This window comes from Elgaria multicarinata, chromosome 5 (assembly GCF_023053635.1).
Source record: "Elgaria multicarinata webbii isolate HBS135686 ecotype San Diego chromosome 5, rElgMul1.1.pri, whole genome shotgun sequence".
Taxonomy (NCBI): domain Eukaryota; kingdom Metazoa; phylum Chordata; class Lepidosauria; order Squamata; family Anguidae; genus Elgaria; species Elgaria multicarinata.
This window is the reverse complement of record NC_086175.1, coordinates 131,715,919-131,739,000: the sequence shown is the minus strand read 5'-3', so window position 1 is coordinate 131,739,000 and position 23,082 is coordinate 131,715,919. Positions and strand designations below refer to the sequence as shown.

The following is a 23,082-nucleotide window of genomic DNA, read 5'->3' as shown; positions in this document are numbered from 1 at the left end:
AGCCTCGTTATTTCAGAACTCGGCGTTTCTCCCTTGGTAGCCCGTAGCTTTTTTGTTTGTTCCTTCGATGCTGATTTTCCATCCCCTTTGCGCTCGGGGTGGAAGCTGGGGAGAAGGGAGCTGTGCCCTGCTGCTTGTTAGTCTAGGAAAGGAGGAAGGGAAAGGAAAGGAAAGGAAGAGGAGGAAGGAGAAGGAAGAAGGGACGAAAAAGAAGGAAGGGAATGAGAAGGAAGGAAGAAGGAACGGAGGGAAAAGAAGGAAGGAAGGAAGGAGTTTCAAGGATGGAAATGAGGCTGAATGCCTCATAGGAAGAAAGGAAGCTGCTTTACACTGAGTCAGACCCTTGGTCCATCTTTGGTCCATTATCGACCCTGACTGGCAGCAGTTCCCCAGGGTTTCAGTCAGGGTCCCTTCCTTGCACTGCCTGGAGATGCCAGGACCGAACCTGGGGCTTTGGAGCGGTTACGCCGAGCTTTGCTCCCCCACTCATTGTTCCGAGTCACTGTTTGTGGCGAGTTGCCTTCTGGACAGGCGGAGTTGCCGGGCTGCAAGGCATAGGTGAAACGAGGAACCGAACCCGCTCCCTGGCCGAGGGATTGGCCATAAATGAGTAGTAGAGCACATGCTTTGCACGGAGAAGGTCTCAGGCCCAATCTCTGGCATCTCCAGTTAAAACAAGAAATGTTTTTGTTTGTTTGTTTGTTTGCATGTTTGAAGAACAACACAGGAAAAATACAAGGCCAGAGAGAAGGTTTCAGCCTACCTTTTTTTTTTTGCCTGACATACTATTTTTCTACCTGCAGGGAGCAGGCCCCTAAAATGGGAGAGCGGTCAAATGTGCAAGCTACATCTCCCCCTGCTCGCCTTCTCCAACTGCAACTAGGAAAGAGACAGTGCAGGGATAGCTTTACTGTTCGGTTCCGTTGACTAAACTGGCAAATCATCATCATCATCATCATCGCAACTGACCAGACATAACAGTCATAGACAAAAAAGAAAAACACACATACCTCATCGACATAGCAATACCGAATGACAAAAATGTTGTTGAGAAGGAAGAGGAAAAGAGAGGAAAATATACACCACTGGCTGTGGAAGTTAAAGAACTATGGCAACAGGAAAAGGTCACAATTATTCCGTTAGTCATATCAGTCACCGGCATCACATCAAAAAACTATGTGGCAACTGGGCCTACCAAAATACATCAACACCAACATCCAGAAAGCAGTCATACTTAAAACATGCTCAATGGTCAGGAAATTCCTGAATCAGTAAAAGACAGCATAACCTGGCAAAGCCCGACATGTCCATCTAGAAAAACCACCAGGAGCGAGAAAAGAGAGATAATAATAATATACTTAGTTACAAACTTAGTTGAAGTAGGGCAAGCGTGGGCAACTTCAGGCCACGGGCCAAATCTGGCCCTCCAGGGACACACCCTCTTTCATTGGCTCCACCTCTTTCCCCCTGACTACTGATTGTTTCGTGGTATCTCAGCTTTTGTGCACTTTTTCCCCATTGCAAGAGGTTGCAGTGTCTCTTCTAAGCCTTGATTGCTGGCGGTAAGAGCTTTAGAATAAAATAGGCTGGCATTTTTGATATTTTGGCCCTGGCCTTTTTGCCCCACCCACTACGGGAATGTGACTCCCCAAGAGTTTCTACAACATTCTACAACGGGCTGAAAGAGGTTCTCCACCCCGCAATACGGAGTGAGAAGAGAGGAAGGCCCTTTCTACACCTAAGGATTATCCCAGGAAAACGGAGGGATCATCCCCTGCCTGCTCCCGGGATCCCCTGTGTGTCATTTGCAGGTGTAGAAATGACCGAAGTCTCTCTGTATCTTCCTCTCTCCCCTCCCCGTGTTCCCAGCACATGGCTGTGACCCCCAGCTGCTTCCCCAAAGGCAAAACTGTCACATGCCCTCTTCTCTCCCTGCCTCCTCGACGAAAGCAGCGTCCTCCTCGCACTTTGGAGACCTCATTTAACTCTAAACGAGAGCGCCGTGTGTTTTGCCCAGCCGTGGTTGTCAGGCGGGTTGTCAGGGAGGCTGACATCAGCGATGTCATCCCTATAGATTATCGCAGGGTGTCAGGATGTGTTCCTCCGCAAATGAGATGAGGGCACCCAGAGGAAACCCCCCGAGGGCCCTTCGCGTCACCAGCCCGGGTTGCCTAGCACCGCTGGGACAGGAGGGGATGCAAGAGAGAGAGAGAGAGAGTTTGCAAGTATTTTTCTTCTTCTCCATACGCTGGCTGGTCAGGAGAGGCAAACGGGGCTGCAGAACTTTGCCGGAGAGAAGAAAGTGAGCGGAGGGAGAAACACGCAGAGCGAAGCGCCATGGCTTCAGGCGCAGGCGAGCTGGAGCTCCCGTTGGTGCAGGACCTTCAGCTGACCAAGTGCATGAAGCTCCGAGCGCAGAGCCTCCAGCAGAAGAACGAGAAGCCGCAGGAGGGCGAGAAGCTCCTGCAGGCCGACGAGTTTGTCTATCGCGTGGACTTCTCCCGCCAGCACGACCTCCGTTTCCTGCGTTGGAACATCCGGCTGCACAAGCCGGGCAAGCTGTCCATTGTGGGCACTTCCCAGCACTGGACGCCGGACCTTACCAACCTCATGCGGAGGCAGCTGCTAGAGCCGGCAGCGGTGTTCTGGAAGAAGCCAGGGGGCAAAGAGGTGGAGTGGAACGAGGCCGACGCCCTGGAATTTGGAGAGAGGCTGGTGGAGTTAGCCAAAATCCGGAAGGTGATGTATTTTCTCCTGGTGTATAGCGATGGTCTCGAACCGGCTCACGTGAAGTGCTCGGTGGTGTTCAAAGCCTGAATTTGGACCTCTCCGGGTCTCCTTTGCCTGCCTACGTTTCCCGCTTTCATCTTTGCTTTTGGCTCTGCGGCTGCCATTTTCTGGAAAACACCGGTGAAGCGTGCAACGGTGGTTTGTTAAAAATTGCATAGATGCCAGGCTTGCAGTTTTAGGTGTGCTGAAACGCCTCGTCCTCTCGCATGCACAAAGGCAGAAAGCAACCTGGCACGGGTGACGAGCATCTTGCTGAGAAGGGAGACTCGTTGCCTCTGGAAGTTTTGGAACAGCCCTCAACAACTCAAGAATCCCATTCAGTGCGAAAGTGAAAAGGCCATATGACAATCTCAGAAGCCTACCTCGCAGGGCTGGATACAAAGGAAAGCAAGAGCACCTGGATCAGCTGACAGTCCCCCCGCTCCAGTTCTTTACACCAGAAGTCTGGGAACCTTCATGCAGCTGACTGTGTTCCAGAGCAGAGTATATCGTCTCTCGTGGAATCAGGAGTTTGGGTGGAAACCTGAGGATTGTAACTTTCTTTTACCTTCTCAAAGCAAGTTTCTAGCCCTCATGGATGCCGAGAGAAACCTGAAAATATTTTTTTATCATTAAAGTAAGGGAAGAGTACGGCAGGATCTATTGACTCATTTTCCTATCCTCCCCCTATCAACATACTCTCAGGTCTTATTTTCTTTTCCACTCACCAAATTGGAGCGCTTTAGTTGCAGAAAGTATTAGAAAGATGTCCCTTTTTCTTCTCTCTTATCATCCTTGTGAAGTAGATATCATTTTACAAACGGGGAACTGAGGATCAGAGAGAACATGTTGGTCTCCTGGTGAATCTGTGGCCAGGATTGGATTTGAACCTAGGTCTCCCAGACTCAAATCCACCCGCTGCTTCACACTGCTTTATTTCTCTCAGAATAAATTATTTTGCCACACCTGAGGGGAAAAAACCCTTCACAATCGTACAAGGTGAATAAAATCCTGTAAATGTAAAGCTATTTATTTATTTATTTTTGCAAACCTGAGCCATTGATACAATACACGTATTCTCCTTGCTGAACTCAGAGGTAGAATGGAAGGGTATCTATCTATCTATATGATATATATTTTTGCACATGTCTGATAATGCTGCTATACATAGGCAAGGGCATCTGAATTTAATTATGTATTCATTTATTTGCTTATGCGACTCTGGGATGGATTTTTCCCCTGCCTCTCTTGGCCCTGACCAGGTGTTTTCACTGCCTGCTGCTTGGAACCTTTGATAATCGCATCCACAACAACAGCAAACCTGAATGTGAGCCCCTTCCAGAGTGAGAAATGGAAAACAGCACGTATGCCACCCTCCTCTCTCTCCTTAAATAAACAAACAAAACCGAAGATCTGTAGCAGTCCCTCAAGACCTCAACAGCCATTTGTTTTCCAACAAGGTTGCTGGTTTTTCCGGTCTCTCCTTGTGAGTAGCGCTCATTAGGGATGCTGTTGTGGCTGAAAAAGGAGAAACACACTTCCATTTTGCTGGCATCTATCGATTCTGGGCCGTAGGAAATTGCTTGTGGTTTCCATGAGAGGCTGGGTGCTGGAGATGGAGCTCATATTGCAATCATAATGCCGAACCCCGATTAAAGTGCATTGGGGAGGGAAAGGGGGCCTCGTGCTTCCTGGGGTGGGCCTGTCCGTGCAAAAGCTAACGTTTTTGGGGGTGGAAGGACAAACACCTTGGAGAATATTTATCACAAATGGGCAGATTTCCTAGGGCAGTTGCTGGGCACTCCCTTGCAACAGCAGCTCAGTTATGTGTGCAGATTGGGCAGCGCCTCTCTTGCCTGTTCAGCCTGGGCCTCAGCCCCTGAGGCAGAATAAGAGTCTCACCAGCTGCCACTGTGCTTCCTTGAGCATCATCCTGCACCAGCTGCATTCTGCAGCTCTGGGCCCATCTCCATTGGAGGCTGGTGGCTCCGTTTTCGGTGGGGCTGCAAATCCATCCTGAGTTTCAGTCACAACTAGCCAGAACGCTAAAGAAACTGTTCTGAACCTAGTTTGGGGAGAGGGTTCAGAACCTTGAAGACGTCCTTTAAAGTTCTGGCTAGTTCTGACCAAAACCCAGAATGGATCCACAGCCCCACTAAAATTGCAGACACTAGCCTCTACTACTACATGCCTCAATAGCGGTTGCCAGCTGCGGGGTGCCTGATGATATTGAACCACAACTCCCACCAACCCCAGCCAGCGTGGTCAATGCCTGGGGAGGTGGGTGTTGTAGTACAATGACATCTGGGGAGCCATGCTTAGGAACCACTGGAACCAGTGTGGCGTAGTGGGAGTTCGGAGATCCAGGTCCTAGTCCCCACTCGGTCATGGGAACTCATGGGGTGACTTTGAGCCAGTCACGGACTCTCAGCCCAGCCTACCTCACAGGGTTGTCGTTGTGAGGATAAAGTGGCGAGGAAGAGGATTATGTACGCTGCCTTGGGTTCCTTGCAGGGAAAAAAGTAGGATATAAATGCAATAAATAAATAAATAAACCAACAGTCAATGAATGGAAAGTCAAGGTTAGCAAATCTGGGAGAAGGCATAGTTTCACCTGCTTAGCTCCGCTGGTAGTTGGGAATGAGGATGATGAAGGAGTGAAACTGAAGAGCATGAGGGAAAGGGTGGGTTCCGAGGAGGGGTTTGAAGGGAAGGAAAAATGTCAGCCCCTTGCCCCTGTGTCCAGGGAGGGAGTCGTAGGCATTGCAGGCAGTAGGGGAGAATGGGCGGAGCTGCGGTACAGAGCAAAAGGCTACAGGCAGCTGATGGTAACAGCATTGGAAGAGTAGAGGGCCGAGGCATAGGGCAAAGAATATCTCACACTGCATCTTGTTTGCTGTTGATCTAGGCAAGCTGCTCGCTCCGGAAACGGTTGTCCAAAGACGGGGCGGTTCAAAGAAACACTCTCAGAGTGCTCTGAGCCATTTTATGTAATGGGCTCAACGACAGCTCTTCTGCTCTAGCCAAATGTTAGGAAAAGGCTACACACCATGTTAATTGCATAGCGTGGAGCTGAGCCAGGTTCAGATCGAGAGCAGATTAAAGCTCTCTCTCCCCCCCCCCACCAGTTTTTCCTCCGAATTCCAAACATGCACCCCTGCTTGGAGGGGGGGTGTTAAAAGAAGGAAAGAATCATTGTAGTAAAGGGAGTCTTTTCCAAAAAAAAATTAGCTTCTCCCCTCCCCACAGTGGAGTGGACTTTGGGATGTGTATGGAAAGGCTTAATTCTCCCCTCCTGGTGTGTGCTGGTCCAGATCCAAATTGGGACCATACGCAGTTACACTGAAGTCAATAAAACAATCAGGCTATGCAATTAACGTAATGTGTAGTTTGACCTATGCGTGTGGGAGCGGGGGGGGGGGATGCATTTAAGCCTGTAGTGTGGCATCTGTTGAGCCATTTTGGCTTATGAGGGACCCTGGAAGGTGGCCCAAACCCCTAGGGTAGGATCCAATGTTAGGGTGACCATATGAAAAGGAGGACCGGGCTCCTGTATCTTTAACAGTTGTATTGAAAGGGGAGTTTCAGCATGTGCCATTTGTATATATGGAGAAGGAAAGGAAAGGAACCTCTCGTGCAAGCACTGAGTCATTACTGACTCTTGGAGGGATGCCAGCTTTTGCTGACATTTTCTTGGCAGGCCTTATAACGGGGTGGTTTGCCCTTGCCTTCCCCGGCCGTTATTACCTTTCCCCCAGCTAACTGGGTACTCATTTTTTGATGTTTTCTTGGCAGGTCTTATAGCAGGGTGGTTTGCCCTTGCCTTCCCCGGTCGTTATTACCTTCCCCCCAGCTAACTGGGTACTCATTTTTTGATGTTTTCTTGGCAGGCCTTATAGCGGGGTGGTTTGCCCTTGCCTTCCCCGGCCGTTATTACCTTTCCCCCAGCTAACTGGGTACTCATTTTTTGACATTTTCTTGGCAGGCCTTATAGCGGGGTGGTTTGCCCTTGCCTTCCCTGGCCGTTATTACCTTTCCCCCAGCTAACTGGGTACTCATTTTACCGACCTCGGGAGGATGGAAGGCTGAGTCGACCCGAGCCGGCTGCCTGAAACCAGCTTCCGCTGGGATCGAACTCATACCGTGGGGAGAGTTTCAGCTGCAGAAACTGCTGCTTTACCGCTCTGTGCCACACAAGGCTCATATATATGGAGAACCTGATGAAATTTCCTCTTCATCACAACAGTTAAAGCGGCAGGTGCCCTGCCCTTTTCTAAATCTGCTCACTCTAGTATAGCTCCTGCAGATTTAACTGTTGTGATGGAGAGAGAATTTCACCAGGTTCCCCATATATACAAATGACTCCTGCTGAAATTCCCTTTTCTATGCAACTGTTAAAGACACAAGAGCCCTGTCCTCCTTTTCCTATGGTCACCCTACCCAATGTTAGCCTTACTTACAGCTGACCCATTGAAATGAATAGCACTTTGGTTAGGTGAGGCTAACCTTTGTCCCATTCATTTCAACGGGTCTACTCTAAATAGGACACATGTTGGAAACTACTCCTGGCAGCCAGTGTGTGTTATAATATATTAACTACATAAGCTCAGACTCTTGCTTGGGAACGTATGTCCCGGCTAACCCAGAGACTGAAACCTGGTTTACACTGATCACGGCTGTGGATATGTGACTTGCAGTAATGAGAGAGTTTAGCTTGGTCCAGGCTCGCCTGTGCGGTGAACATCTCCATGGTGAAACGGGCCCCTTCCCCAACCACTGCAACAACAGAAATGCAACAACAGAAATGCCCACCACCTCTCCATGTCTACAGCCTGGTTCTCCGTGCTTCCCATTTGTGTACCTGTGTGTGTACACAGAATTGTGCGCTCCATATCTTGACGAGTTCAGCAACATGAACCAGGCCTCATTTTTCACAAACCATTCATCTGGTCAAAGAAGGGTTTTGTATAGGGTGACCATATGAAAAGGAGGACCGGGCTCCTGTAGCTTTAACAGTTGTATTGAAAAGGGAATTTCAGCAGGTGTCATTTGTATATATGGAGAACCCGGTGAAATTCCCTCTCCATCGCAACAGTTAAAGCTGCAGGTGCCCTGCCCTCTTTTAAATCTGGACACTCTAGTATAGCTCCTGCAGCTTTAACTGTTGTGATGAAGAGGGAATTTCACCAGGTTCTCCATATGTACAAAGGACACCTGCTGAAATTCCCTTTTCTACGCAACTGTTAAAGATACAGGAGCCCTGTCCTCCTTTTCATATGGTCACCCTAGTTTTGTAATTTATATGTTGGTAAAGCCCATGACCACTATGAGCAGGAAGTGTGTATTTCTTGCTCAAAGTGGCCATGGACTTTACCAACATCCACACCAAGGATCCGCCAGGAAGTTGCTTGCTTCACACCAGCCCGTTTGCAATGACACAACTGGTTCTTGCTGTCCAACCTGTAGTAACTGTCCAACCTGTAGTAACTGCTACTCTTTGGTGTGCTGGTACCTCTCTTTTCCCACTCTTTTGAGCCGGGCACTTGGATGTATGCGTTCCTCTGTAACGGAAAATAAAATCGAACGTGGCCACTCAAAGCTTCCAACAGAGTCGTCTTCTTCTGTGTAAAAAGTAAAAGTTATAGTGAAAGAGAAAATTTCTGCAATGCTGTTTCCCAGCCTGTGATCCTTTTGTCATTTTGATGGCTTTGTTTTGTTTGATGCCTTTTCTGTTTTCAGTGAAGCACCTGAGACAACAAACGTCACCATTTAAAATCAGCAGAAGCTGTAGCAACTCCAACTCTTCTTTGTTCGTGCTGGTTGGGGATGGTGGGATTTGTAGTCCCCAACACAGCTGGGGAGGGGACAAGGTTAGGGAAGAGTGATCTATACCAACCTTCCCCAAAGCGGGTGGCTCTCCGGATGGCCTTGGACTACAACTCCCACCATGCTCAGCCAGTATGAGTTGATGGGAATTGTAGTCCAACAACATCTGGAGGGCCACGGGATGTGGAAGGCTAAATGTAGACAATATTGGTTGAGATGAGCCAATGGCAGCATATTGTATTCTTAGTATGAACCACCCAGGGAGCTTCGGCTATTGGGCGGTATTAACAATTAAATAAATAAATAAATAAATAAATAAATAAACAAACAAACCGCCCCTGAAAGAACAAAGTATAAAGATGTCAGTACACCTGAAATAAAAAAAAGATGTAGAACAGTGATGTAGGGTGACCTTTCCATATGGCTCAAGTTAAAGGAAGCCAGATTCCAGCTGGACATCAGGAAAAACTTCCTGACTGTTAGAGCAGTACAACAACGGAACCAGTTACCTAGGGAGGTGGTGGGCTCTCCCACCCTAGAGGCCTTCAAGAGGCAGCTGGACAACCCTCTGTCAGGGATGCTTTAGGGTGGATTCCTGCATTGAGCAGGGGGTTGGACTAGATGGCCTTGTAGACCCCTTCCAACTCTACTATTCTATGATTCTATGGTCACCCTACATCCCTGTTCGGCTGTGACACTTTCCCTGAGACACAAACCAAGTTTTGGGGTCTGGGGGGGGGGTCACAGTTCCCTTGCTCCTCTGTTTGCCAATAATTCTGGGAATCAGAATCCGTGCACGGGTGGTTCTGTTGTCCTCTCTACGGCCATTTGCACTTGGCTTTAAAAAGTTTGCATTAAATTCATTTTCAGTGGGGGATTTTTTTTTTTTTAAAAAAGTGATACCTTCCGTCTTTGTGTTTCTTTTTCACATTAAAATGGGCTTTAAACCGGTGCTTGAAATATTCTTTTTTTTAAAAAAAGTGATGGACTCAAATGCGCCCGGTTAGACTTCCTTTCCAGTCTAACTTTTCAGCTGCGTATATTTCTAAACCTTACAAGAGATGGTTGGAAGAGGGTGGGCGTCTGCATTGGAGTGAAAACCAATTATCCTTTTTCGCCACCCAACCCCATTACTTTAGGGTTTGTGAAGTGAGAAAAGCAAACCTTTATATTTCCATTTTGACATGGGGCGGAGAAGGCAGCTTGCTTCTTTTCTTATTCTTTTTTCACTTTCCTGCTCTTCTGCCTCCCTTTATTAATATATGGCTCTCAGAGGCCGAGAGCAGCATAAATATTAAAAGCTTTCTTGTCTTATATGCCACTCTGCAGCGCTGAGTGGTTATATTTTATCTGCGTTTATGATGTGCCAGTTGCTAATGGACTTTCAGGGGTGAAATGTGTGATGAGTTTGCCCTCTTGTTTCGACCACGAAAACCTATTACTGATTCTGCGTTGGCTTTTATCTCCTAGACGGCCCTTCCCCGCCCCCGAGGGGATCTGTAGTCCCAAGGCATCTTGGGAAGACCGGTCGTAGGGTGGCCATGTATTCTCTTTTACAAATGACAGCCCTCTATTTGAAGGGCAGAGTTGACACCAAGGGTAGACATGATTTCACTTGCTTCCTTTCTCTCTCTTGCGTTCAGACGCAACAATGCCGCCGGCTGTAGGGTCACTGTGCAGCTTCTTGGCTCTTCCATTGTCAAGTGACACAAGAGATATTTAGCTCTGCTATTTCCCGTTGTGACGTGGAAGGCTCTGCAGATTTCAGACAGAGGGCTTTCTCTAAACGAGCGATTTACAGCACACTCATGACCAGCCGCTCACGGAAGTTTGCAGATCCATTGCACGACGTCATCAACAGCCAGGACGTCTCCCGCGTTTTCTCCCAGTTATCCCACTTTTTTAAAACACAGAGATAATGCTGTATCTAATTTATCATGGGATTTCCTCAATTGTGTAAAACCAGTGTAGCACTATTATTCTGCCACTAGATGGTGATGTAACAGAATAGCATTCCCAGAGGGGAAGTTTTCAATTCATAATCACATGGCCGCTGTCTAAGGGAGCCTATACTGAACATGGAAACACCCAAGAAAAAAGAAAGCCTGGTATCTTTAACAGCCATTAAAGATACAGGAGACTTGTCCTCCTTTTCGTCACGCTACAGAAAAGGGAATTTCATCCGGTGTCATCTGTATGCAGGCAGCACCTGGTGAAATTTCCTCTTCATCACAACAGTTAAAACTACAGGAGCCCTGCCCTCTTTTGTATCTGGTCACTCTAATATAGCTCCTACAGCTTTAACTGTTGTGATGAAGAGGGAATTTCACCAGGTGCTGCATGCATGCAAATGACACCGGCTGAACTTCCCTTTTCTATACAATTATTAAAATACAGGAGCCCTGTCCTCCTTTTCATATGGTCTGCCTTTATAAGAAATCTGGTGGGGGGGGGGAACCAATTTGAGGTATGGTGTGTGTGTGTGAGAGAGAGAGAGAGAGAGAGAGAGAGCGCAAAAACAGTGGTCTGAGCATGTAGTGGTCATGGAATACTGGGGAGGGGGCAGAAAAGCAGGAATGTAGGTCAATGGACATATATTGTCCTGAACAGGAGATCTTTGGTCTGTAATACTTCGTTGCAGGTCTCACTTAATAGCTTGGTAAGAAATGTATCAATCTTCTTCAAACAACCCCTGAATCATGCTCTCTGCTGCCATCTGCAGGCAGCCATCATGGTGATGAGAGAAAACAGATTGAAAATAGGTTAGCGGGTTTGAAGCAGTGCAGCATCTTAATCGAAAGCATTAGTAATTGCAAACAGGTTCTCAGAAGAGGGAATTGTGAGCCGACACTGATAAAACTGAAGCTGATTGCTGCGAGGTCAAACTTGCAGATACGGAAGTGAGCAGCCCGTTCAAGAGCTCAGTTGCACTAAGGTGACCATATGGAAAGGAGGACAGGGCTCCTGTATCTTTAACAGTTGTATTGAAAGGGGAATTTCAACAGGTGTCCTTCACATGCATGAAGCACCTGGTGAAATTCCCTCTTTATCACAACAGTTAAAGCTGCAGGAACCCTGCCCTGTTTTCTATCTGGTCAAGAGGGCAGGGTTCCTGCAGCTTTAACTGTTGTGATGAAGAGGGAATTTCACCAGGTGCTTCATGCATGTGAAGGACACCTGCTGAAATTCCTGTTTTCCAGCTGTTCTCAATTCTGCTCGCTTGACTTTGTCGTGGACTCTGGGATCAGTCAATCTGAAGTCCCCTCCTCCCCCGACAGAGGCTGAGTTCCCAGGGACCAGGGGAGGATGGGCTCGGAGTTGCTGGCATTCTCTCCGATAAGCTCCTTCTTTGACTCGTGAAGAGTCTTGCAGGATCTCTTCCCCTGCTAGTAAATTTCTAGTTCTGCTTCTTTTTCTTTGGATTCAGAGTCTGATTGACCTCCTTAAACCCCGTCCCCTGCACTAGGGAGAACAGCCTTGATCCTGACAGCCATCTTAAATATCGTGGTCTTGCACGTTCTATCCTGTGTTGACTATCCTCTGTGCCCAGTTGTCCTAAAATTCAAGTTTTCATTGATGGGATTTCGGTGGGGAACCCTCCGCATACCTATTCACGCTTCTCCTCCTGCGCTTGTAACTTATTTCCCTCTAGTCGGGACGTCATTTGTTTTGATTCTTGCATATACGTCTCTTTAACTAAAGCTCTCAAAGAGGCTGACGTAACGCCGCTCCTCTTTTCCCGTCGACACAGGTCATCCCAGACTGGAAGGAACAAGAGTGGTCTGCCGAGAAACCGGACAACTATGCCGGGATTTTCCATTTCCAGTTCTGGCGCTTCGGCGACTGGGAGGACGTGGTGATCGACGACCGCTTGCCGACGCTTCACAACCAGCTCATCTATTGCCACTCCAACGCCAAGAATGAGTTGTGGTGTGCGCTGGTGGAAAAGGCCTATGCCAAGTGAGTCAATTCTGTTTCTCAGGGGGCCTGTTTTGAAAGAACTGGGCATGTTTAGCCTGGAGAAGAGAAGATGGAGGGGAGACATGAGAGCACTCTTCAAATACTTAAAAGGTTGTCCCACAGAGGAGGGCCAGGATCTCTTCTCGATCCTCCCAGAGTGCAGGACACGGAAGAACGGGCTCAAGTTAAAGGAAGCCAGATTCCGGCTGGACATCAGGAAAAACTTCCTGACTGTTAGAGCAGTACGACAGTGGAATCAGTTACCTAGGGAGGTTGTGGGCTCTCCCACCCTAGAGGCCTTCAAGAGGCAGCTGGACAACCATCTGTCAGGGATGCTTTAGGGTGGATTCCTGCATTGAGCAGGGGGTTGGACTCGATGGCCTTGTGGGCCCCTTCCAACTCTGCTATTCTATGATTCTATGATTCTATGACTATAATCCTGTTGGCATGCACCACCAGAGTTTGGTATTAGAGGGAATACTATTTATAGTTGCCTCGGGGGCCAGTGGTCACAGAACGGCCCTTACTCCACGCTCTCGTTCTCCTGTAGAGACGGCACACGGCGCTCCTCAAACAGAGGTCACGGTCTGTGTCGTGTCCCCTGCAATACTATTTCTCTTCCTCCACGTCTAGACTCTCAGGATGCTATGAAGCCTTAGACGGAGGGAACACCGCCGATGCCTTAGTGGATTTCACCGGCGGTGTCTCGGAACCCATTGACCTGATCGAAGGAGGCTACGTGAACGACGAAGCCAAAAGGAACCTCCTCTTTGAGCGGGTGCTCAAGGTCCACAACCGAGGAGGCTTAATCAGCTGCTCCATCAAAGTATGGAATCTACAGACCTTGTTTGCGTAGCTGGGGTGGGGTGGGGGATTGAAACCGTCTGGAAATTGAAGTTCAGTAGAAAACGTGGCAGGTGGATTGTAGGCAGTGAGTTTCTGCCAAATTATGAAACTGAGCTCTATTGTTAATCTAGGGTGACCCTATGGAAAAGAGGACAGGGCTCCTGTATCTTTAACAGTTTCATACAAAAGGGAATTTCAGCAGGTGTCATTTGTATATAGGGAGTACCTGGTGCAATTTCCTCTTCATCCCAACAGTTAAAGGTGCAGGTGCCCTGCTCTCTTTTAAATCTGGTCACTCTAGTATAGCTCCTGCATCTTTAACTGTTGTGATGAAGAGGGAATTTCACCAGGTTCTCCATATATACAAATGACACCTGCTGAACTTCCCTTTTCAATACAACTGTTAAAGATACAGGAGCCCTGTCCTCCTTTTCATATGGTCACCCTAGTTAATCCTAACCTCTGCCTCACCATACTTGATGTGTTCTTCTACAGTAGAGGTTAATGGACCTTTTTTTTTTTAGCTCAGTGGCCAGATTGCTACCTGGGAAACAGTAGGGTGACCATATGGAAAGGAGGGCAGGGCTCCTGCATCTTTAACTGTTGTACAGCAAAGGGAATTTCAGCAAGTGTCAACTGTATGCATGAAGCACCTGGTGAAATTCCCTCTTCCTCACAACAGTTAAAGCTGCAGGAACCCTGCCCTCTTGACCAGATAGAAAACAGGGCAGGGTTCCTGCAGCTTTAACTGTTGTGAGGAAGAGGGAATTTCATCAGGTGCTCCATGCATACAGTTGACATTTGCTGAAATTCCCTTTGCTCTACAACTGTTAACGATACAGGAGCCCTGTGTTGGAAAATCACACTCTGATCCAGAGCTAAGCAGAATTAGCAGCGGCTCTCAGTTTAGGATGCAGCAAAGACTCAAGGAGGCAAAGGATTCTTTGTAGGTTAAAATAAATCCTTTATTGGCACTTGAATAATTTGGCACATACACATACTCACAGACGATCAATATGCAGCAGCATACATCAAGATGGAGGAATGATAAAAGCATACAAAACACAGCTGCTTATATAGGGTAAATCTGTACAATGATGAAATCACTAATTGATTAATTGCAAAAATGCTTCCATACAATAATTCAATAACTGTCCAGCTGAGACCTTGACATTTAGAGAATACATTTTCTGCTGACTCCTCCTTTTCTTCAGGTCTCCAGGTACTTGAAAAAACAGTGGAAAAAGAAAAACTAGATCCAATCCAGGATCCAACACCCTGTCCTCCTTTTCATATGGTCACCCTAGAAAATAGGTCATTTTCCCAGGCCATGGCCAGAGCCCAAATTGGGTGTGGCTACCCCCCTCTCTTTCACACACCCTCCAGTATCAGAGGCAGTCTGCCTATGTACACCAGCTGCTGGGGAACATGGACGGGAGGGTGCTATTCCACTCGTGTCCTGCTGTGAGGTTCCCAAAAGGCCCCCAGTTGTCTGCTGTGCAAACAGAACACTGGACTAGATTTGGTCTTTGGTCTGATCTAGCACGGTTCTTCTTACGTTCTCACGACACATCTCAAAAAACTCAAGGGAAATGTTTCTGTAAAGAAAAAGACAAAATCATTACACTAAACATTCTTGAAGGAGAAGGCTTTCAGTAGCTACTAGCCCTGATGGTTGTGTGCTACCTCCAGTATCCGAGGCAGTAAGCCTGTGTGCACCAGTTGCTGGGGAACATGGGTGGGAGGGTGCTGTTGCAACATGACCTGCTTTGTTGGTCCCTGGTCGATTAACCACTGTGTGAACAGAGTGCTGGACTAGATGGACCCTCGGTCTGATCCAGCCCATAATATAAAAAATTTCATTAAACAAATACCGCAGTCTTTAACCATGTACACAGAGAACATGCAGCTGCCCACCTCCATACACCATCCCTGTGTTATAAACAATAATCCTTCAATACAATTTAATACAATTTTTAATATTAAATTAGAGTTAGGCTTCATCTACACCAAGCAGGATATTGCACTATGAAAGCAGTATGAATATTTATTTATTTATTTATTTATTTATTTATTACACTTATATACCGCTCCCATAGCCAGAGCTCTCTGGGCGGTTTACAGAAATTCTAAAATTAAGATAAAAACGAGTATACAAAATTTAAAATTCTAAAACATGGAACATACACACCTAAAGCATTCAAAACCGTTAAAAAACGAAACATGTGGGTGATTAAGATGTGCCGCCATATGCCTGGGCAAAGAGGAAAGTCTTAACCTGGTGCCGGAAAGATAGCAGCGTTGGTGCCAGGCGAGGCTTGTCAGGGAGATCATTCCATAGTCTGGGGGCCACCACCGAAAAGGCCCCGTCCCTCATTGCCACACTCCGAGCCTCCCTCGGAGCGGTATATATGAAAGCGGTATATAAAAGGCAGGGGCCATGCCAAGCAGGATATAGCAGTATGAAAGCTGTATATGGTGTGTGTCAATGGGCCCCAACAGTTGTCAGTGCACTTTAATGCCACTATAAAGCCGTAGTGTGGCTCCGGCCTTTTATATATTCCTTTCATTCCACTTTCACAGTGCAATATCCTGCTTGGTGTAGATGAAGCCTTAGTTACAAATGCAACTCATTGGATTTTTTTTTTTTAACTGTTGAGTTAATGAGGAACTGTTGGAACCCGATACCAGACCAGTAAAGTGGCTGTCGCAAAGCTTTGATATGTGAGCTGGAACGCTAAATAAACAAACTCCTTCAGTTGCCTGAGACCATTGATGGATTTATGCCTTTATTTATTTATTTTAGACATTTCAGTCCCTGTTTTCTCTCACCAGGAGAACTCAAAAGCAGTTGACAGCCCAGAGATACAAATAATCAAGATAATATGAAACAACGTAATCACATATTATAGGAACAGAATCAGAAAACAGAATGGATTATGAGTTCAGCTTCCCCCAAAGAGCCAGGTGTTTAGCAGCTGTCAGAAGGCATACAGTGGCCAGGGTCTGTCTAAGGAAAATGATGCCACCACCAAGCAGGCCATGTGTCTTATGCCTCATTTATTCTGGAGCCTCCGCGCTGAGGACGTTGAAAAAGTGTTATGTTTGGTGCTCCGTCAGTAATAGAAGGTCACAGCCTTTTCATAGCTAAATTTTCCTTCAACAAAGGCATTGCTGCCAATGTTCCCAGACCAGGCCCAAAATAGGTCAATGTGTCTAAGCTCGCTTTATTTCTTCTCCTCGTAAACGCCACTTCGTACGATTTGTTCCTTCTCCCGGCAAGGCCACCTCAGCTGCCGACATGGAAGCCCGCCTGGATTGCGGCCTGGTCAAAGGACACGCCTACGCAGTCACAGATGTGAGGAAAGTCCGACTAGGCCATGGCCTGCTGGCCTTCTTCAAGTCCGAAAAACTCGATATGATCAGGTTGAGGAACCCCTGGGGGGAGAGAGAATGGAACGGCCCCTGGAGTGACACGTGAGTAAGCACCGGAGCACTGTTCGTTGAATTGGGGCCAGGGCAGGACTGTTCCACTTAACGTATGGTCTGCCTTCCTTTGGACTAGTTCTCATGAGGGATGTACGGAAATCTGTACACATTTGATTCTGTTGCGAATTTTTCCAACATCCCAAGTTTTCACTGAGCTGCAAACCTGTTTCTGTGGTGTACCAATTCAGATGGCAGGTGGAGGCTCCCATGATGCTCATCCATCCATCCATCCATCCATCCATCTATCTATATCCCTGCATATAGAAAACAAGCATGTCAGGAGAAAGGTCCAACCTTTCCCCCTCTCTTCTGTCTTCTGGTTTGTAGCGTAGATTTTTATTTATGAAGCTCTCTGGACGGTTTACAAAAGTTGAAAACAGTGCAAATTAAAAAATATATACAATAATTTAAGAGCATAAAAACAGCAATATCATTTAAAACAACAATTCTGAGGTCAGTTAAAAAAAACCACTCAGCATATGTTGTTAACTGCCTGGGAGAAGAGAAAAGTCTTAACCTGGCGCCGGAAGGATAACAATGTTGGCACCAGGCAAGCCTTGTCGGGGAGATCATTTCATAATTGGGGGGCCACCACTGAAAAGGCCCTCTCCCTTGTTGCCATCCTCCGAGCTTCCCTCGGAGTAGGCACTCGGAGGAGGACCTTAGATGTTGAGCGCAGTGTACGGGTAGGTTCATGTCGGGAGAGGCGTTCCATAAGGTATTGTGGTCCCAAGCCGTGTAAGTCTTTATAGGTTAAAACCAGCACCTTTATTTCATACGGAGAAGCATTCCATCATATGAGCCCCTCTATTTTAATTGTGGTCTCTCAGAGACCCCCTGAAAGTATATTTCAGGCTGCGGGTGATTCCCAGACCACAATTTTAAGTATCACCTTCTCATGCAAGTCTTAAGAACGACCCCAAACACATCCTTAATTATCTCTTTGATTATGTTAGGGTGACTGTATGAAAAGGAGGACAGGGCTCCTATATCTTTAACAGTTCATAGAAAAGGGGATTTCAGCAGGTGTCATTTGTATGCATGCAAAACCTGGTGAAATTCCCTGTTCATCACAACAGTTAAAGCTGTAGGAGAGCTCCGGCTATTGGGCGGTATAAAAATGTAATAAATACATAAATAAATAAATAAATAAATAAATAGGAGCTATACTAGAGTGACCAGATACAAAAGAGGGCAGGGCTCTTGCAGCTTTATCTTTTGTGATGAAGAGGGAATTCCACCAGGTGCTGCATGCATACAAATAACACCTACTGAATTCCCCTTTTCTAGGCAACTGATAAAGATACAGGAGCCCTGCTCTCCTTTCCATCTGATCACCCTAGGAGAGTCAATGGGTAAAATTCAACGCAAGTCCTACTTAGGGTAGAGTGACGATATGAAAAAAAGGACAGGGCCCCTAGATCTTTAATAGTTGCATAGAAAAGGAAATTTCAGCAGGTGTCATTTGTAGGCATGCAGCACCTGGTGAAATTCCCTCTTCATCACCACAGTTAAAGCTGCAGGAGAGAAATTATCGTGAACTGGTTCAAGGAGCTGATACCTGACATACTAATAGATGGATCGGATCTGGACCGAGTCCACCGTGTGGGGGGGCAAAACTACAAAGGGACTAGAGACATACTGGTGAAATTTGGCAACTATTACAAAAAAGAGCAAATTATGAAAGAATTGAGATCTAAGGTTCAGATACAATGTAAAGGCAAACCAGTGCAAATTTACAATGATCTTTCTCAACGCACATTAAATTGGAGACGTAGTCTTAAACCAATAACGGTAACATTAATGAAGAATAAAATTCCTTATGCATGGGGTTACCCGGTTTTTTTAAGATTTACATATGGGAGGAGGGAACACAGAGTAACCTCATTGGATCAAGGTAAAGATTTGCTGAAGAGGCTGGGTCTGGATGGGGAAGCAGATGGGGCTGGAGTGGGTGGGGGAGGGAATGAGGCTGGGACATCTGGAGAGTAAGAGAATTGTTAATTATGTTTGGAGATAATTGCAAATAAAAATGCTAATATAGAAACCTGCCGGCCAGGCACAGCACTGCCTCCCCCCTCCCCCTTTAAAGTAGATGGCTGGAGTACTAGACTCACGGGGATATGGGGGGGGGATTAGAGTGGGGGGGTGGGGAGGGGGGGAAAGTAGGGGAGGAGGGATCGGGGTAGGAGGGTGGGGGTTTTATGTACGGAGTTTGTGTTTTTATGTAAGCAAGTTTGAATTGCTGAGCACAAGGGATCGGAAGAGATTTCAAAAGGGTGATTATGGATAAAAAGATAAAGGTATCAACACTCAATGTTAAAGGTTTAGGGGCAGTCGTGAAAAGGAAGAGAATAGAACAAATGCTAAATAAAGAGGGATCAGATATTATAATGATCCAAGAGACACACCAAGGCTCCGAGAATTCGAATATGATAAAATTAAAGTGGTTAGCCTATTATGAAAAATCATTAGGGACATCAAAAAAAAATGGAGTGGCCACTTTGATTTCAAAAAAAAGTGGGTTTATATTAGAAGAAGTAAAAAAGGATGATAAGGGTAGATATCTTATGTTAAAAGGTAAAATTGAGGGAAAGGTTTATACTTTGATTAATGTTTATGCCCCAAATGAGAGGCATAGAGAGTTTTTTATAAAGTTGTTTAAAGAAATAGAAGAATTTAAGGAGGGGTATGCTATATTAGCTGGGGATTTTAATATGGTTATGGATAATAAAAGGGACAGGTCAAATCCCACTAATGCTGAAAAGAGGAACAATATGACTATATTGAATAAATTAGTAAAAGAAAATGATTATTTAGATTCGTGGCGCTTACTTAACGGGAATAGGCCTGGATTTTCATACTTTTCCCCAGTTCATCATACATACTCCAGGATAGATTATATATTTGTTTCAAAAGACTTTGCAACGAGGATTTGTAAAATGGAAATGGGGGTAATAAAAGTAATCGATCATGCCTTGTTAAGTTTAGAATTTACAGTTAAGAAAGATTATAAAGAGGCATATAGATGGAAGTTGAACACAAAGATATTGAAATACAATAAAATAGTAGATAAAATTCGGAAGGAACTGTCGGAGTCATGGGAAATTAATGAAAAAGGAGGAACAGCTGGGTCAGTCATTTGGGACACCATGAAGGCTGTAGCAAGAGGAATCTGTATTAGAGAAACATGTAGTTTAAAAAGACAACAACGTGCAGAACAGGAAAAGTTAGAGATAGAAATTAAAAACTTGGAGGAAAGATATTGGCGAAGTAAAGATAAATATAAATTAGTGGAAATACAAGCTAAGAAGAAACAATTAGAAAACTTAAATATAGAAGAGATTCAAAAGAATTTAATGTATATGAAAAGGGAATATTTTGAAAACAGTGATAAGAACTCGAGGTTGCTTGCCAAGCTCACACAAAAAGAAAAAGGGAGGAATGGGATAGAAACGTTGAAAGATAGTCGAGGGAATTATTGTCATGCAATGAAAGCTAAAATAAAAAATTTTCAGGAATTTTATCAGGAATTGTACAAGGGTAAAGAAATTCAACAAGAAAAGGTGGAGGAGTATATTGGAAGGTTTATAAAGAAGGAAATAAAATCAGAATATAAGGAGTTAATGGAGTCAGTAATAACTCAAAGAGAAGTTGAAGAAGTTATTGATAAGTTAAAAGTGGGTAAATCACCAGGAGCAGATGGTTTGGGTCCAGAATATTATAAGGTCTTCAAAGATTGTTTAGTTCCAAAATTAATGGAACTTTATAATAGGATATTATCAGGAGAGAAGATACCTGAATCATGGGAACATTCAGTGATAATTCTGATCCCAAAACCAGATAAAGATTTGACTAATCCTGATTCTTATAGACCTATTTCTTTAATAAATCAGGATGCTAAAATTTTTACATCTATTATGGCCAAACGATTAAATAAATTTTTGGCAGAATATATAGGGGCAGATCAATGTGGGTTTGTGGTAGGAAGACATATGCATAATTTAGTGGGTAGAGTTTTAAATGTAATAAATGTAATAAAAAAAGCAAATATTAAGGCAGGTATTATGGCATTAGATATTTTTAAAGCTTTTGATTGTGTGAGCTGGCAGGCACTAAAGAGTATTATAGATAAATTGGGATTTGGAAATAAATTTAAAAATGTAATAGAACAGCTATATTCCCAAAATACGGCGGTAGTGGTGGTAAATGACGGACTTACTGAAAAGATACGACTAGCCAGAGGAACAAGACAAGGATGTCCGCTCTCGCCGGTCCTTTTTGTAATGGTTATGGAAGTTTTGGCGAAGGCACTAAGGGAGGATAAAGAATTAGAAGGAATTGGAGAGGTAAGGGAGATAAAGCTAAACATGTTTGCGGATGATACTTTATTGACCATTAAGAATCCATTAAGAAAATTAGAAAGAATTAAATATCAGTTGAGGGAGTTTGAGGAAATTACAGGGTTAAAAATAAATTGGTCTAAATCAGAGATGATGTTGTTTAACTATACTAAGAAAGAAGAAAAGGATTGGGAATTTAAGGGAATGGAATTGAAAGTTAAGAATGAGATTAAATACTTGGGAATTAAAATTACAAAAAATCTAGAGAATTTAGAAAGGGAAAATTTAACGAGGTTAAAGAAGGAGGTACTAGAGAAATTGGAGAAATATAAAAGATTAAATTTATCTTGGTTTGGGAGAATAGCTTTGATAAAAATGAAGATATTAGCTAAAATTAATTTTGTATTTAGGATGCTACCTATAAAAATATCAGAAACCGAGATAAAAAGTTGGCAAAATATTATTAATAAATATTGTAATGGAGAAAAGAGAGCAAGAGTGAATAAAAATAATTGGTACCTAAGCCAAAAAAAGGGGGGAATGGGTCTCCCAAACATAAAATTATACTACGTAGCAAATAGATTAAGACATGTTGTAGAAGCAATTATGGGAGTAGGAGATTTATATTGGATGGAAGAAAAAAACATAAGTAAGGTAGAGATGAATCTGGAGAATGTTTTTTTTAAAGATGGAGGAAGAAAATGGGTTGGAAGTATAGATAATCCACTCCTGAGGACTCAATGGGAAATTTGGAGCAAATTTAAAGGGAAGCTGCTTCCGAGCAACTCTCCCTTAGCACCGATAATAATGTTAAAGAATTTCCCAGAGGATCTAAAGGGTAGATTATGTAAAATACTAAAAGAGAAAAATAAAATAAAATTAAAGGATTGGGTAAGAGATATTAAAACAAGAGAAGATATGGAAAATTTGTTAAAGGAGAAGAAGCTATCTTGGCTAGAATATGGTCAATTAGAACAATGGAATAAAAAGTGGATTAAAGATAATAGAATGTGCAGAAAGATGACGAGGTTTGAAGAATTAGTAGTAAGTAAGGAGAAAGGAAAAGGAGGTAGTATAGTTTCAAAAGGATTAATGAGTGAAATATATAAAATATTGTTAGAGAAGGAGTTTAGAGAGAATACAGAGAAAATGATTTGGGAATCAGATTTGAAGATACAAATAGGGCGACAGAGCTGGGAGGGACTATGGAAACAAAGAGTGTTGAGAAGTTTATCAGTAAGAATAAAGGAGAATTATTTTAAAATTTTATGGAGGTGGTACCTAACCCCGGTTAGATTGAACAAGATAAGTGATCAACATTCAGCAAATTGTTGGAGAGGATGTGGGGAAATAGGAACGTATTTACATATGTGGTGGCAATGCAAATATGTACAAAGATTATGGAAGATGGTGTTTTCAGAAATTGAAGAAATAGTGGGAATGAAAATAGAACAAACACCAAAAATAGCATTGCTGTCACTATTTGAAGATATAAAGTGTGGAAAAGGAACTATAGAGCTGATATCGAGTTTGTTGGTTGCAGCACGATTGTTGATAGCTAGGAACTGGAAGATCCAAGGGGAATATTCTATTGAGGAATGGTATAAAGTAGTATGGGACATAGCCATTAATGATAAACTGACATGCAATATTAAGTGGAGAAAAGGCGTAACTAAAATAAATGAGTTCGAAGGAATTTGGAAACAGTTCCTAGTGTTCGTGTTTACTAAGGGAAGTGGGAAACCACCATCAGAAGAAATGATTAGATTTTGGACTCAAGAATGATCCCGAGGTGGGGGGTGCACTTTTATGTTAAGAATGGAAATGTTGTAGTGTGATAAGGCATATG

At 44.5% G+C, this 23,082-nt stretch overlaps 2 protein-coding genes across 2 annotated transcripts in view; both read left to right on the top strand.

Annotated features, from left to right (window-relative positions):
- Positions 1 to 23,082, top strand: part of CAPN5 (calpain 5) — a 101,503-nt gene that overhangs the window by 58,459 nt on the left and 19,962 nt on the right. The window contains exons 4-6 of the mRNA XM_063127244.1: positions 12,347 to 12,555; positions 13,189 to 13,381; positions 16,685 to 16,878. Of these exons, the coding sequence (XP_062983314.1) occupies positions 12,347 to 12,555; positions 13,189 to 13,381; positions 16,685 to 16,878 (596 nt within the window). The remainder of the gene's footprint in view (positions 1 to 12,346; positions 12,556 to 13,188; positions 13,382 to 16,684; positions 16,879 to 23,082) is intronic.
- OMP (olfactory marker protein) lies at positions 2,338 to 2,817 on the top strand. Its single transcript, XM_063127869.1, has one exon. The coding sequence runs from the start codon at positions 2,338 to 2,340 to the stop codon at positions 2,815 to 2,817; it is 480 nt and encodes a 159-aa protein (XP_062983939.1).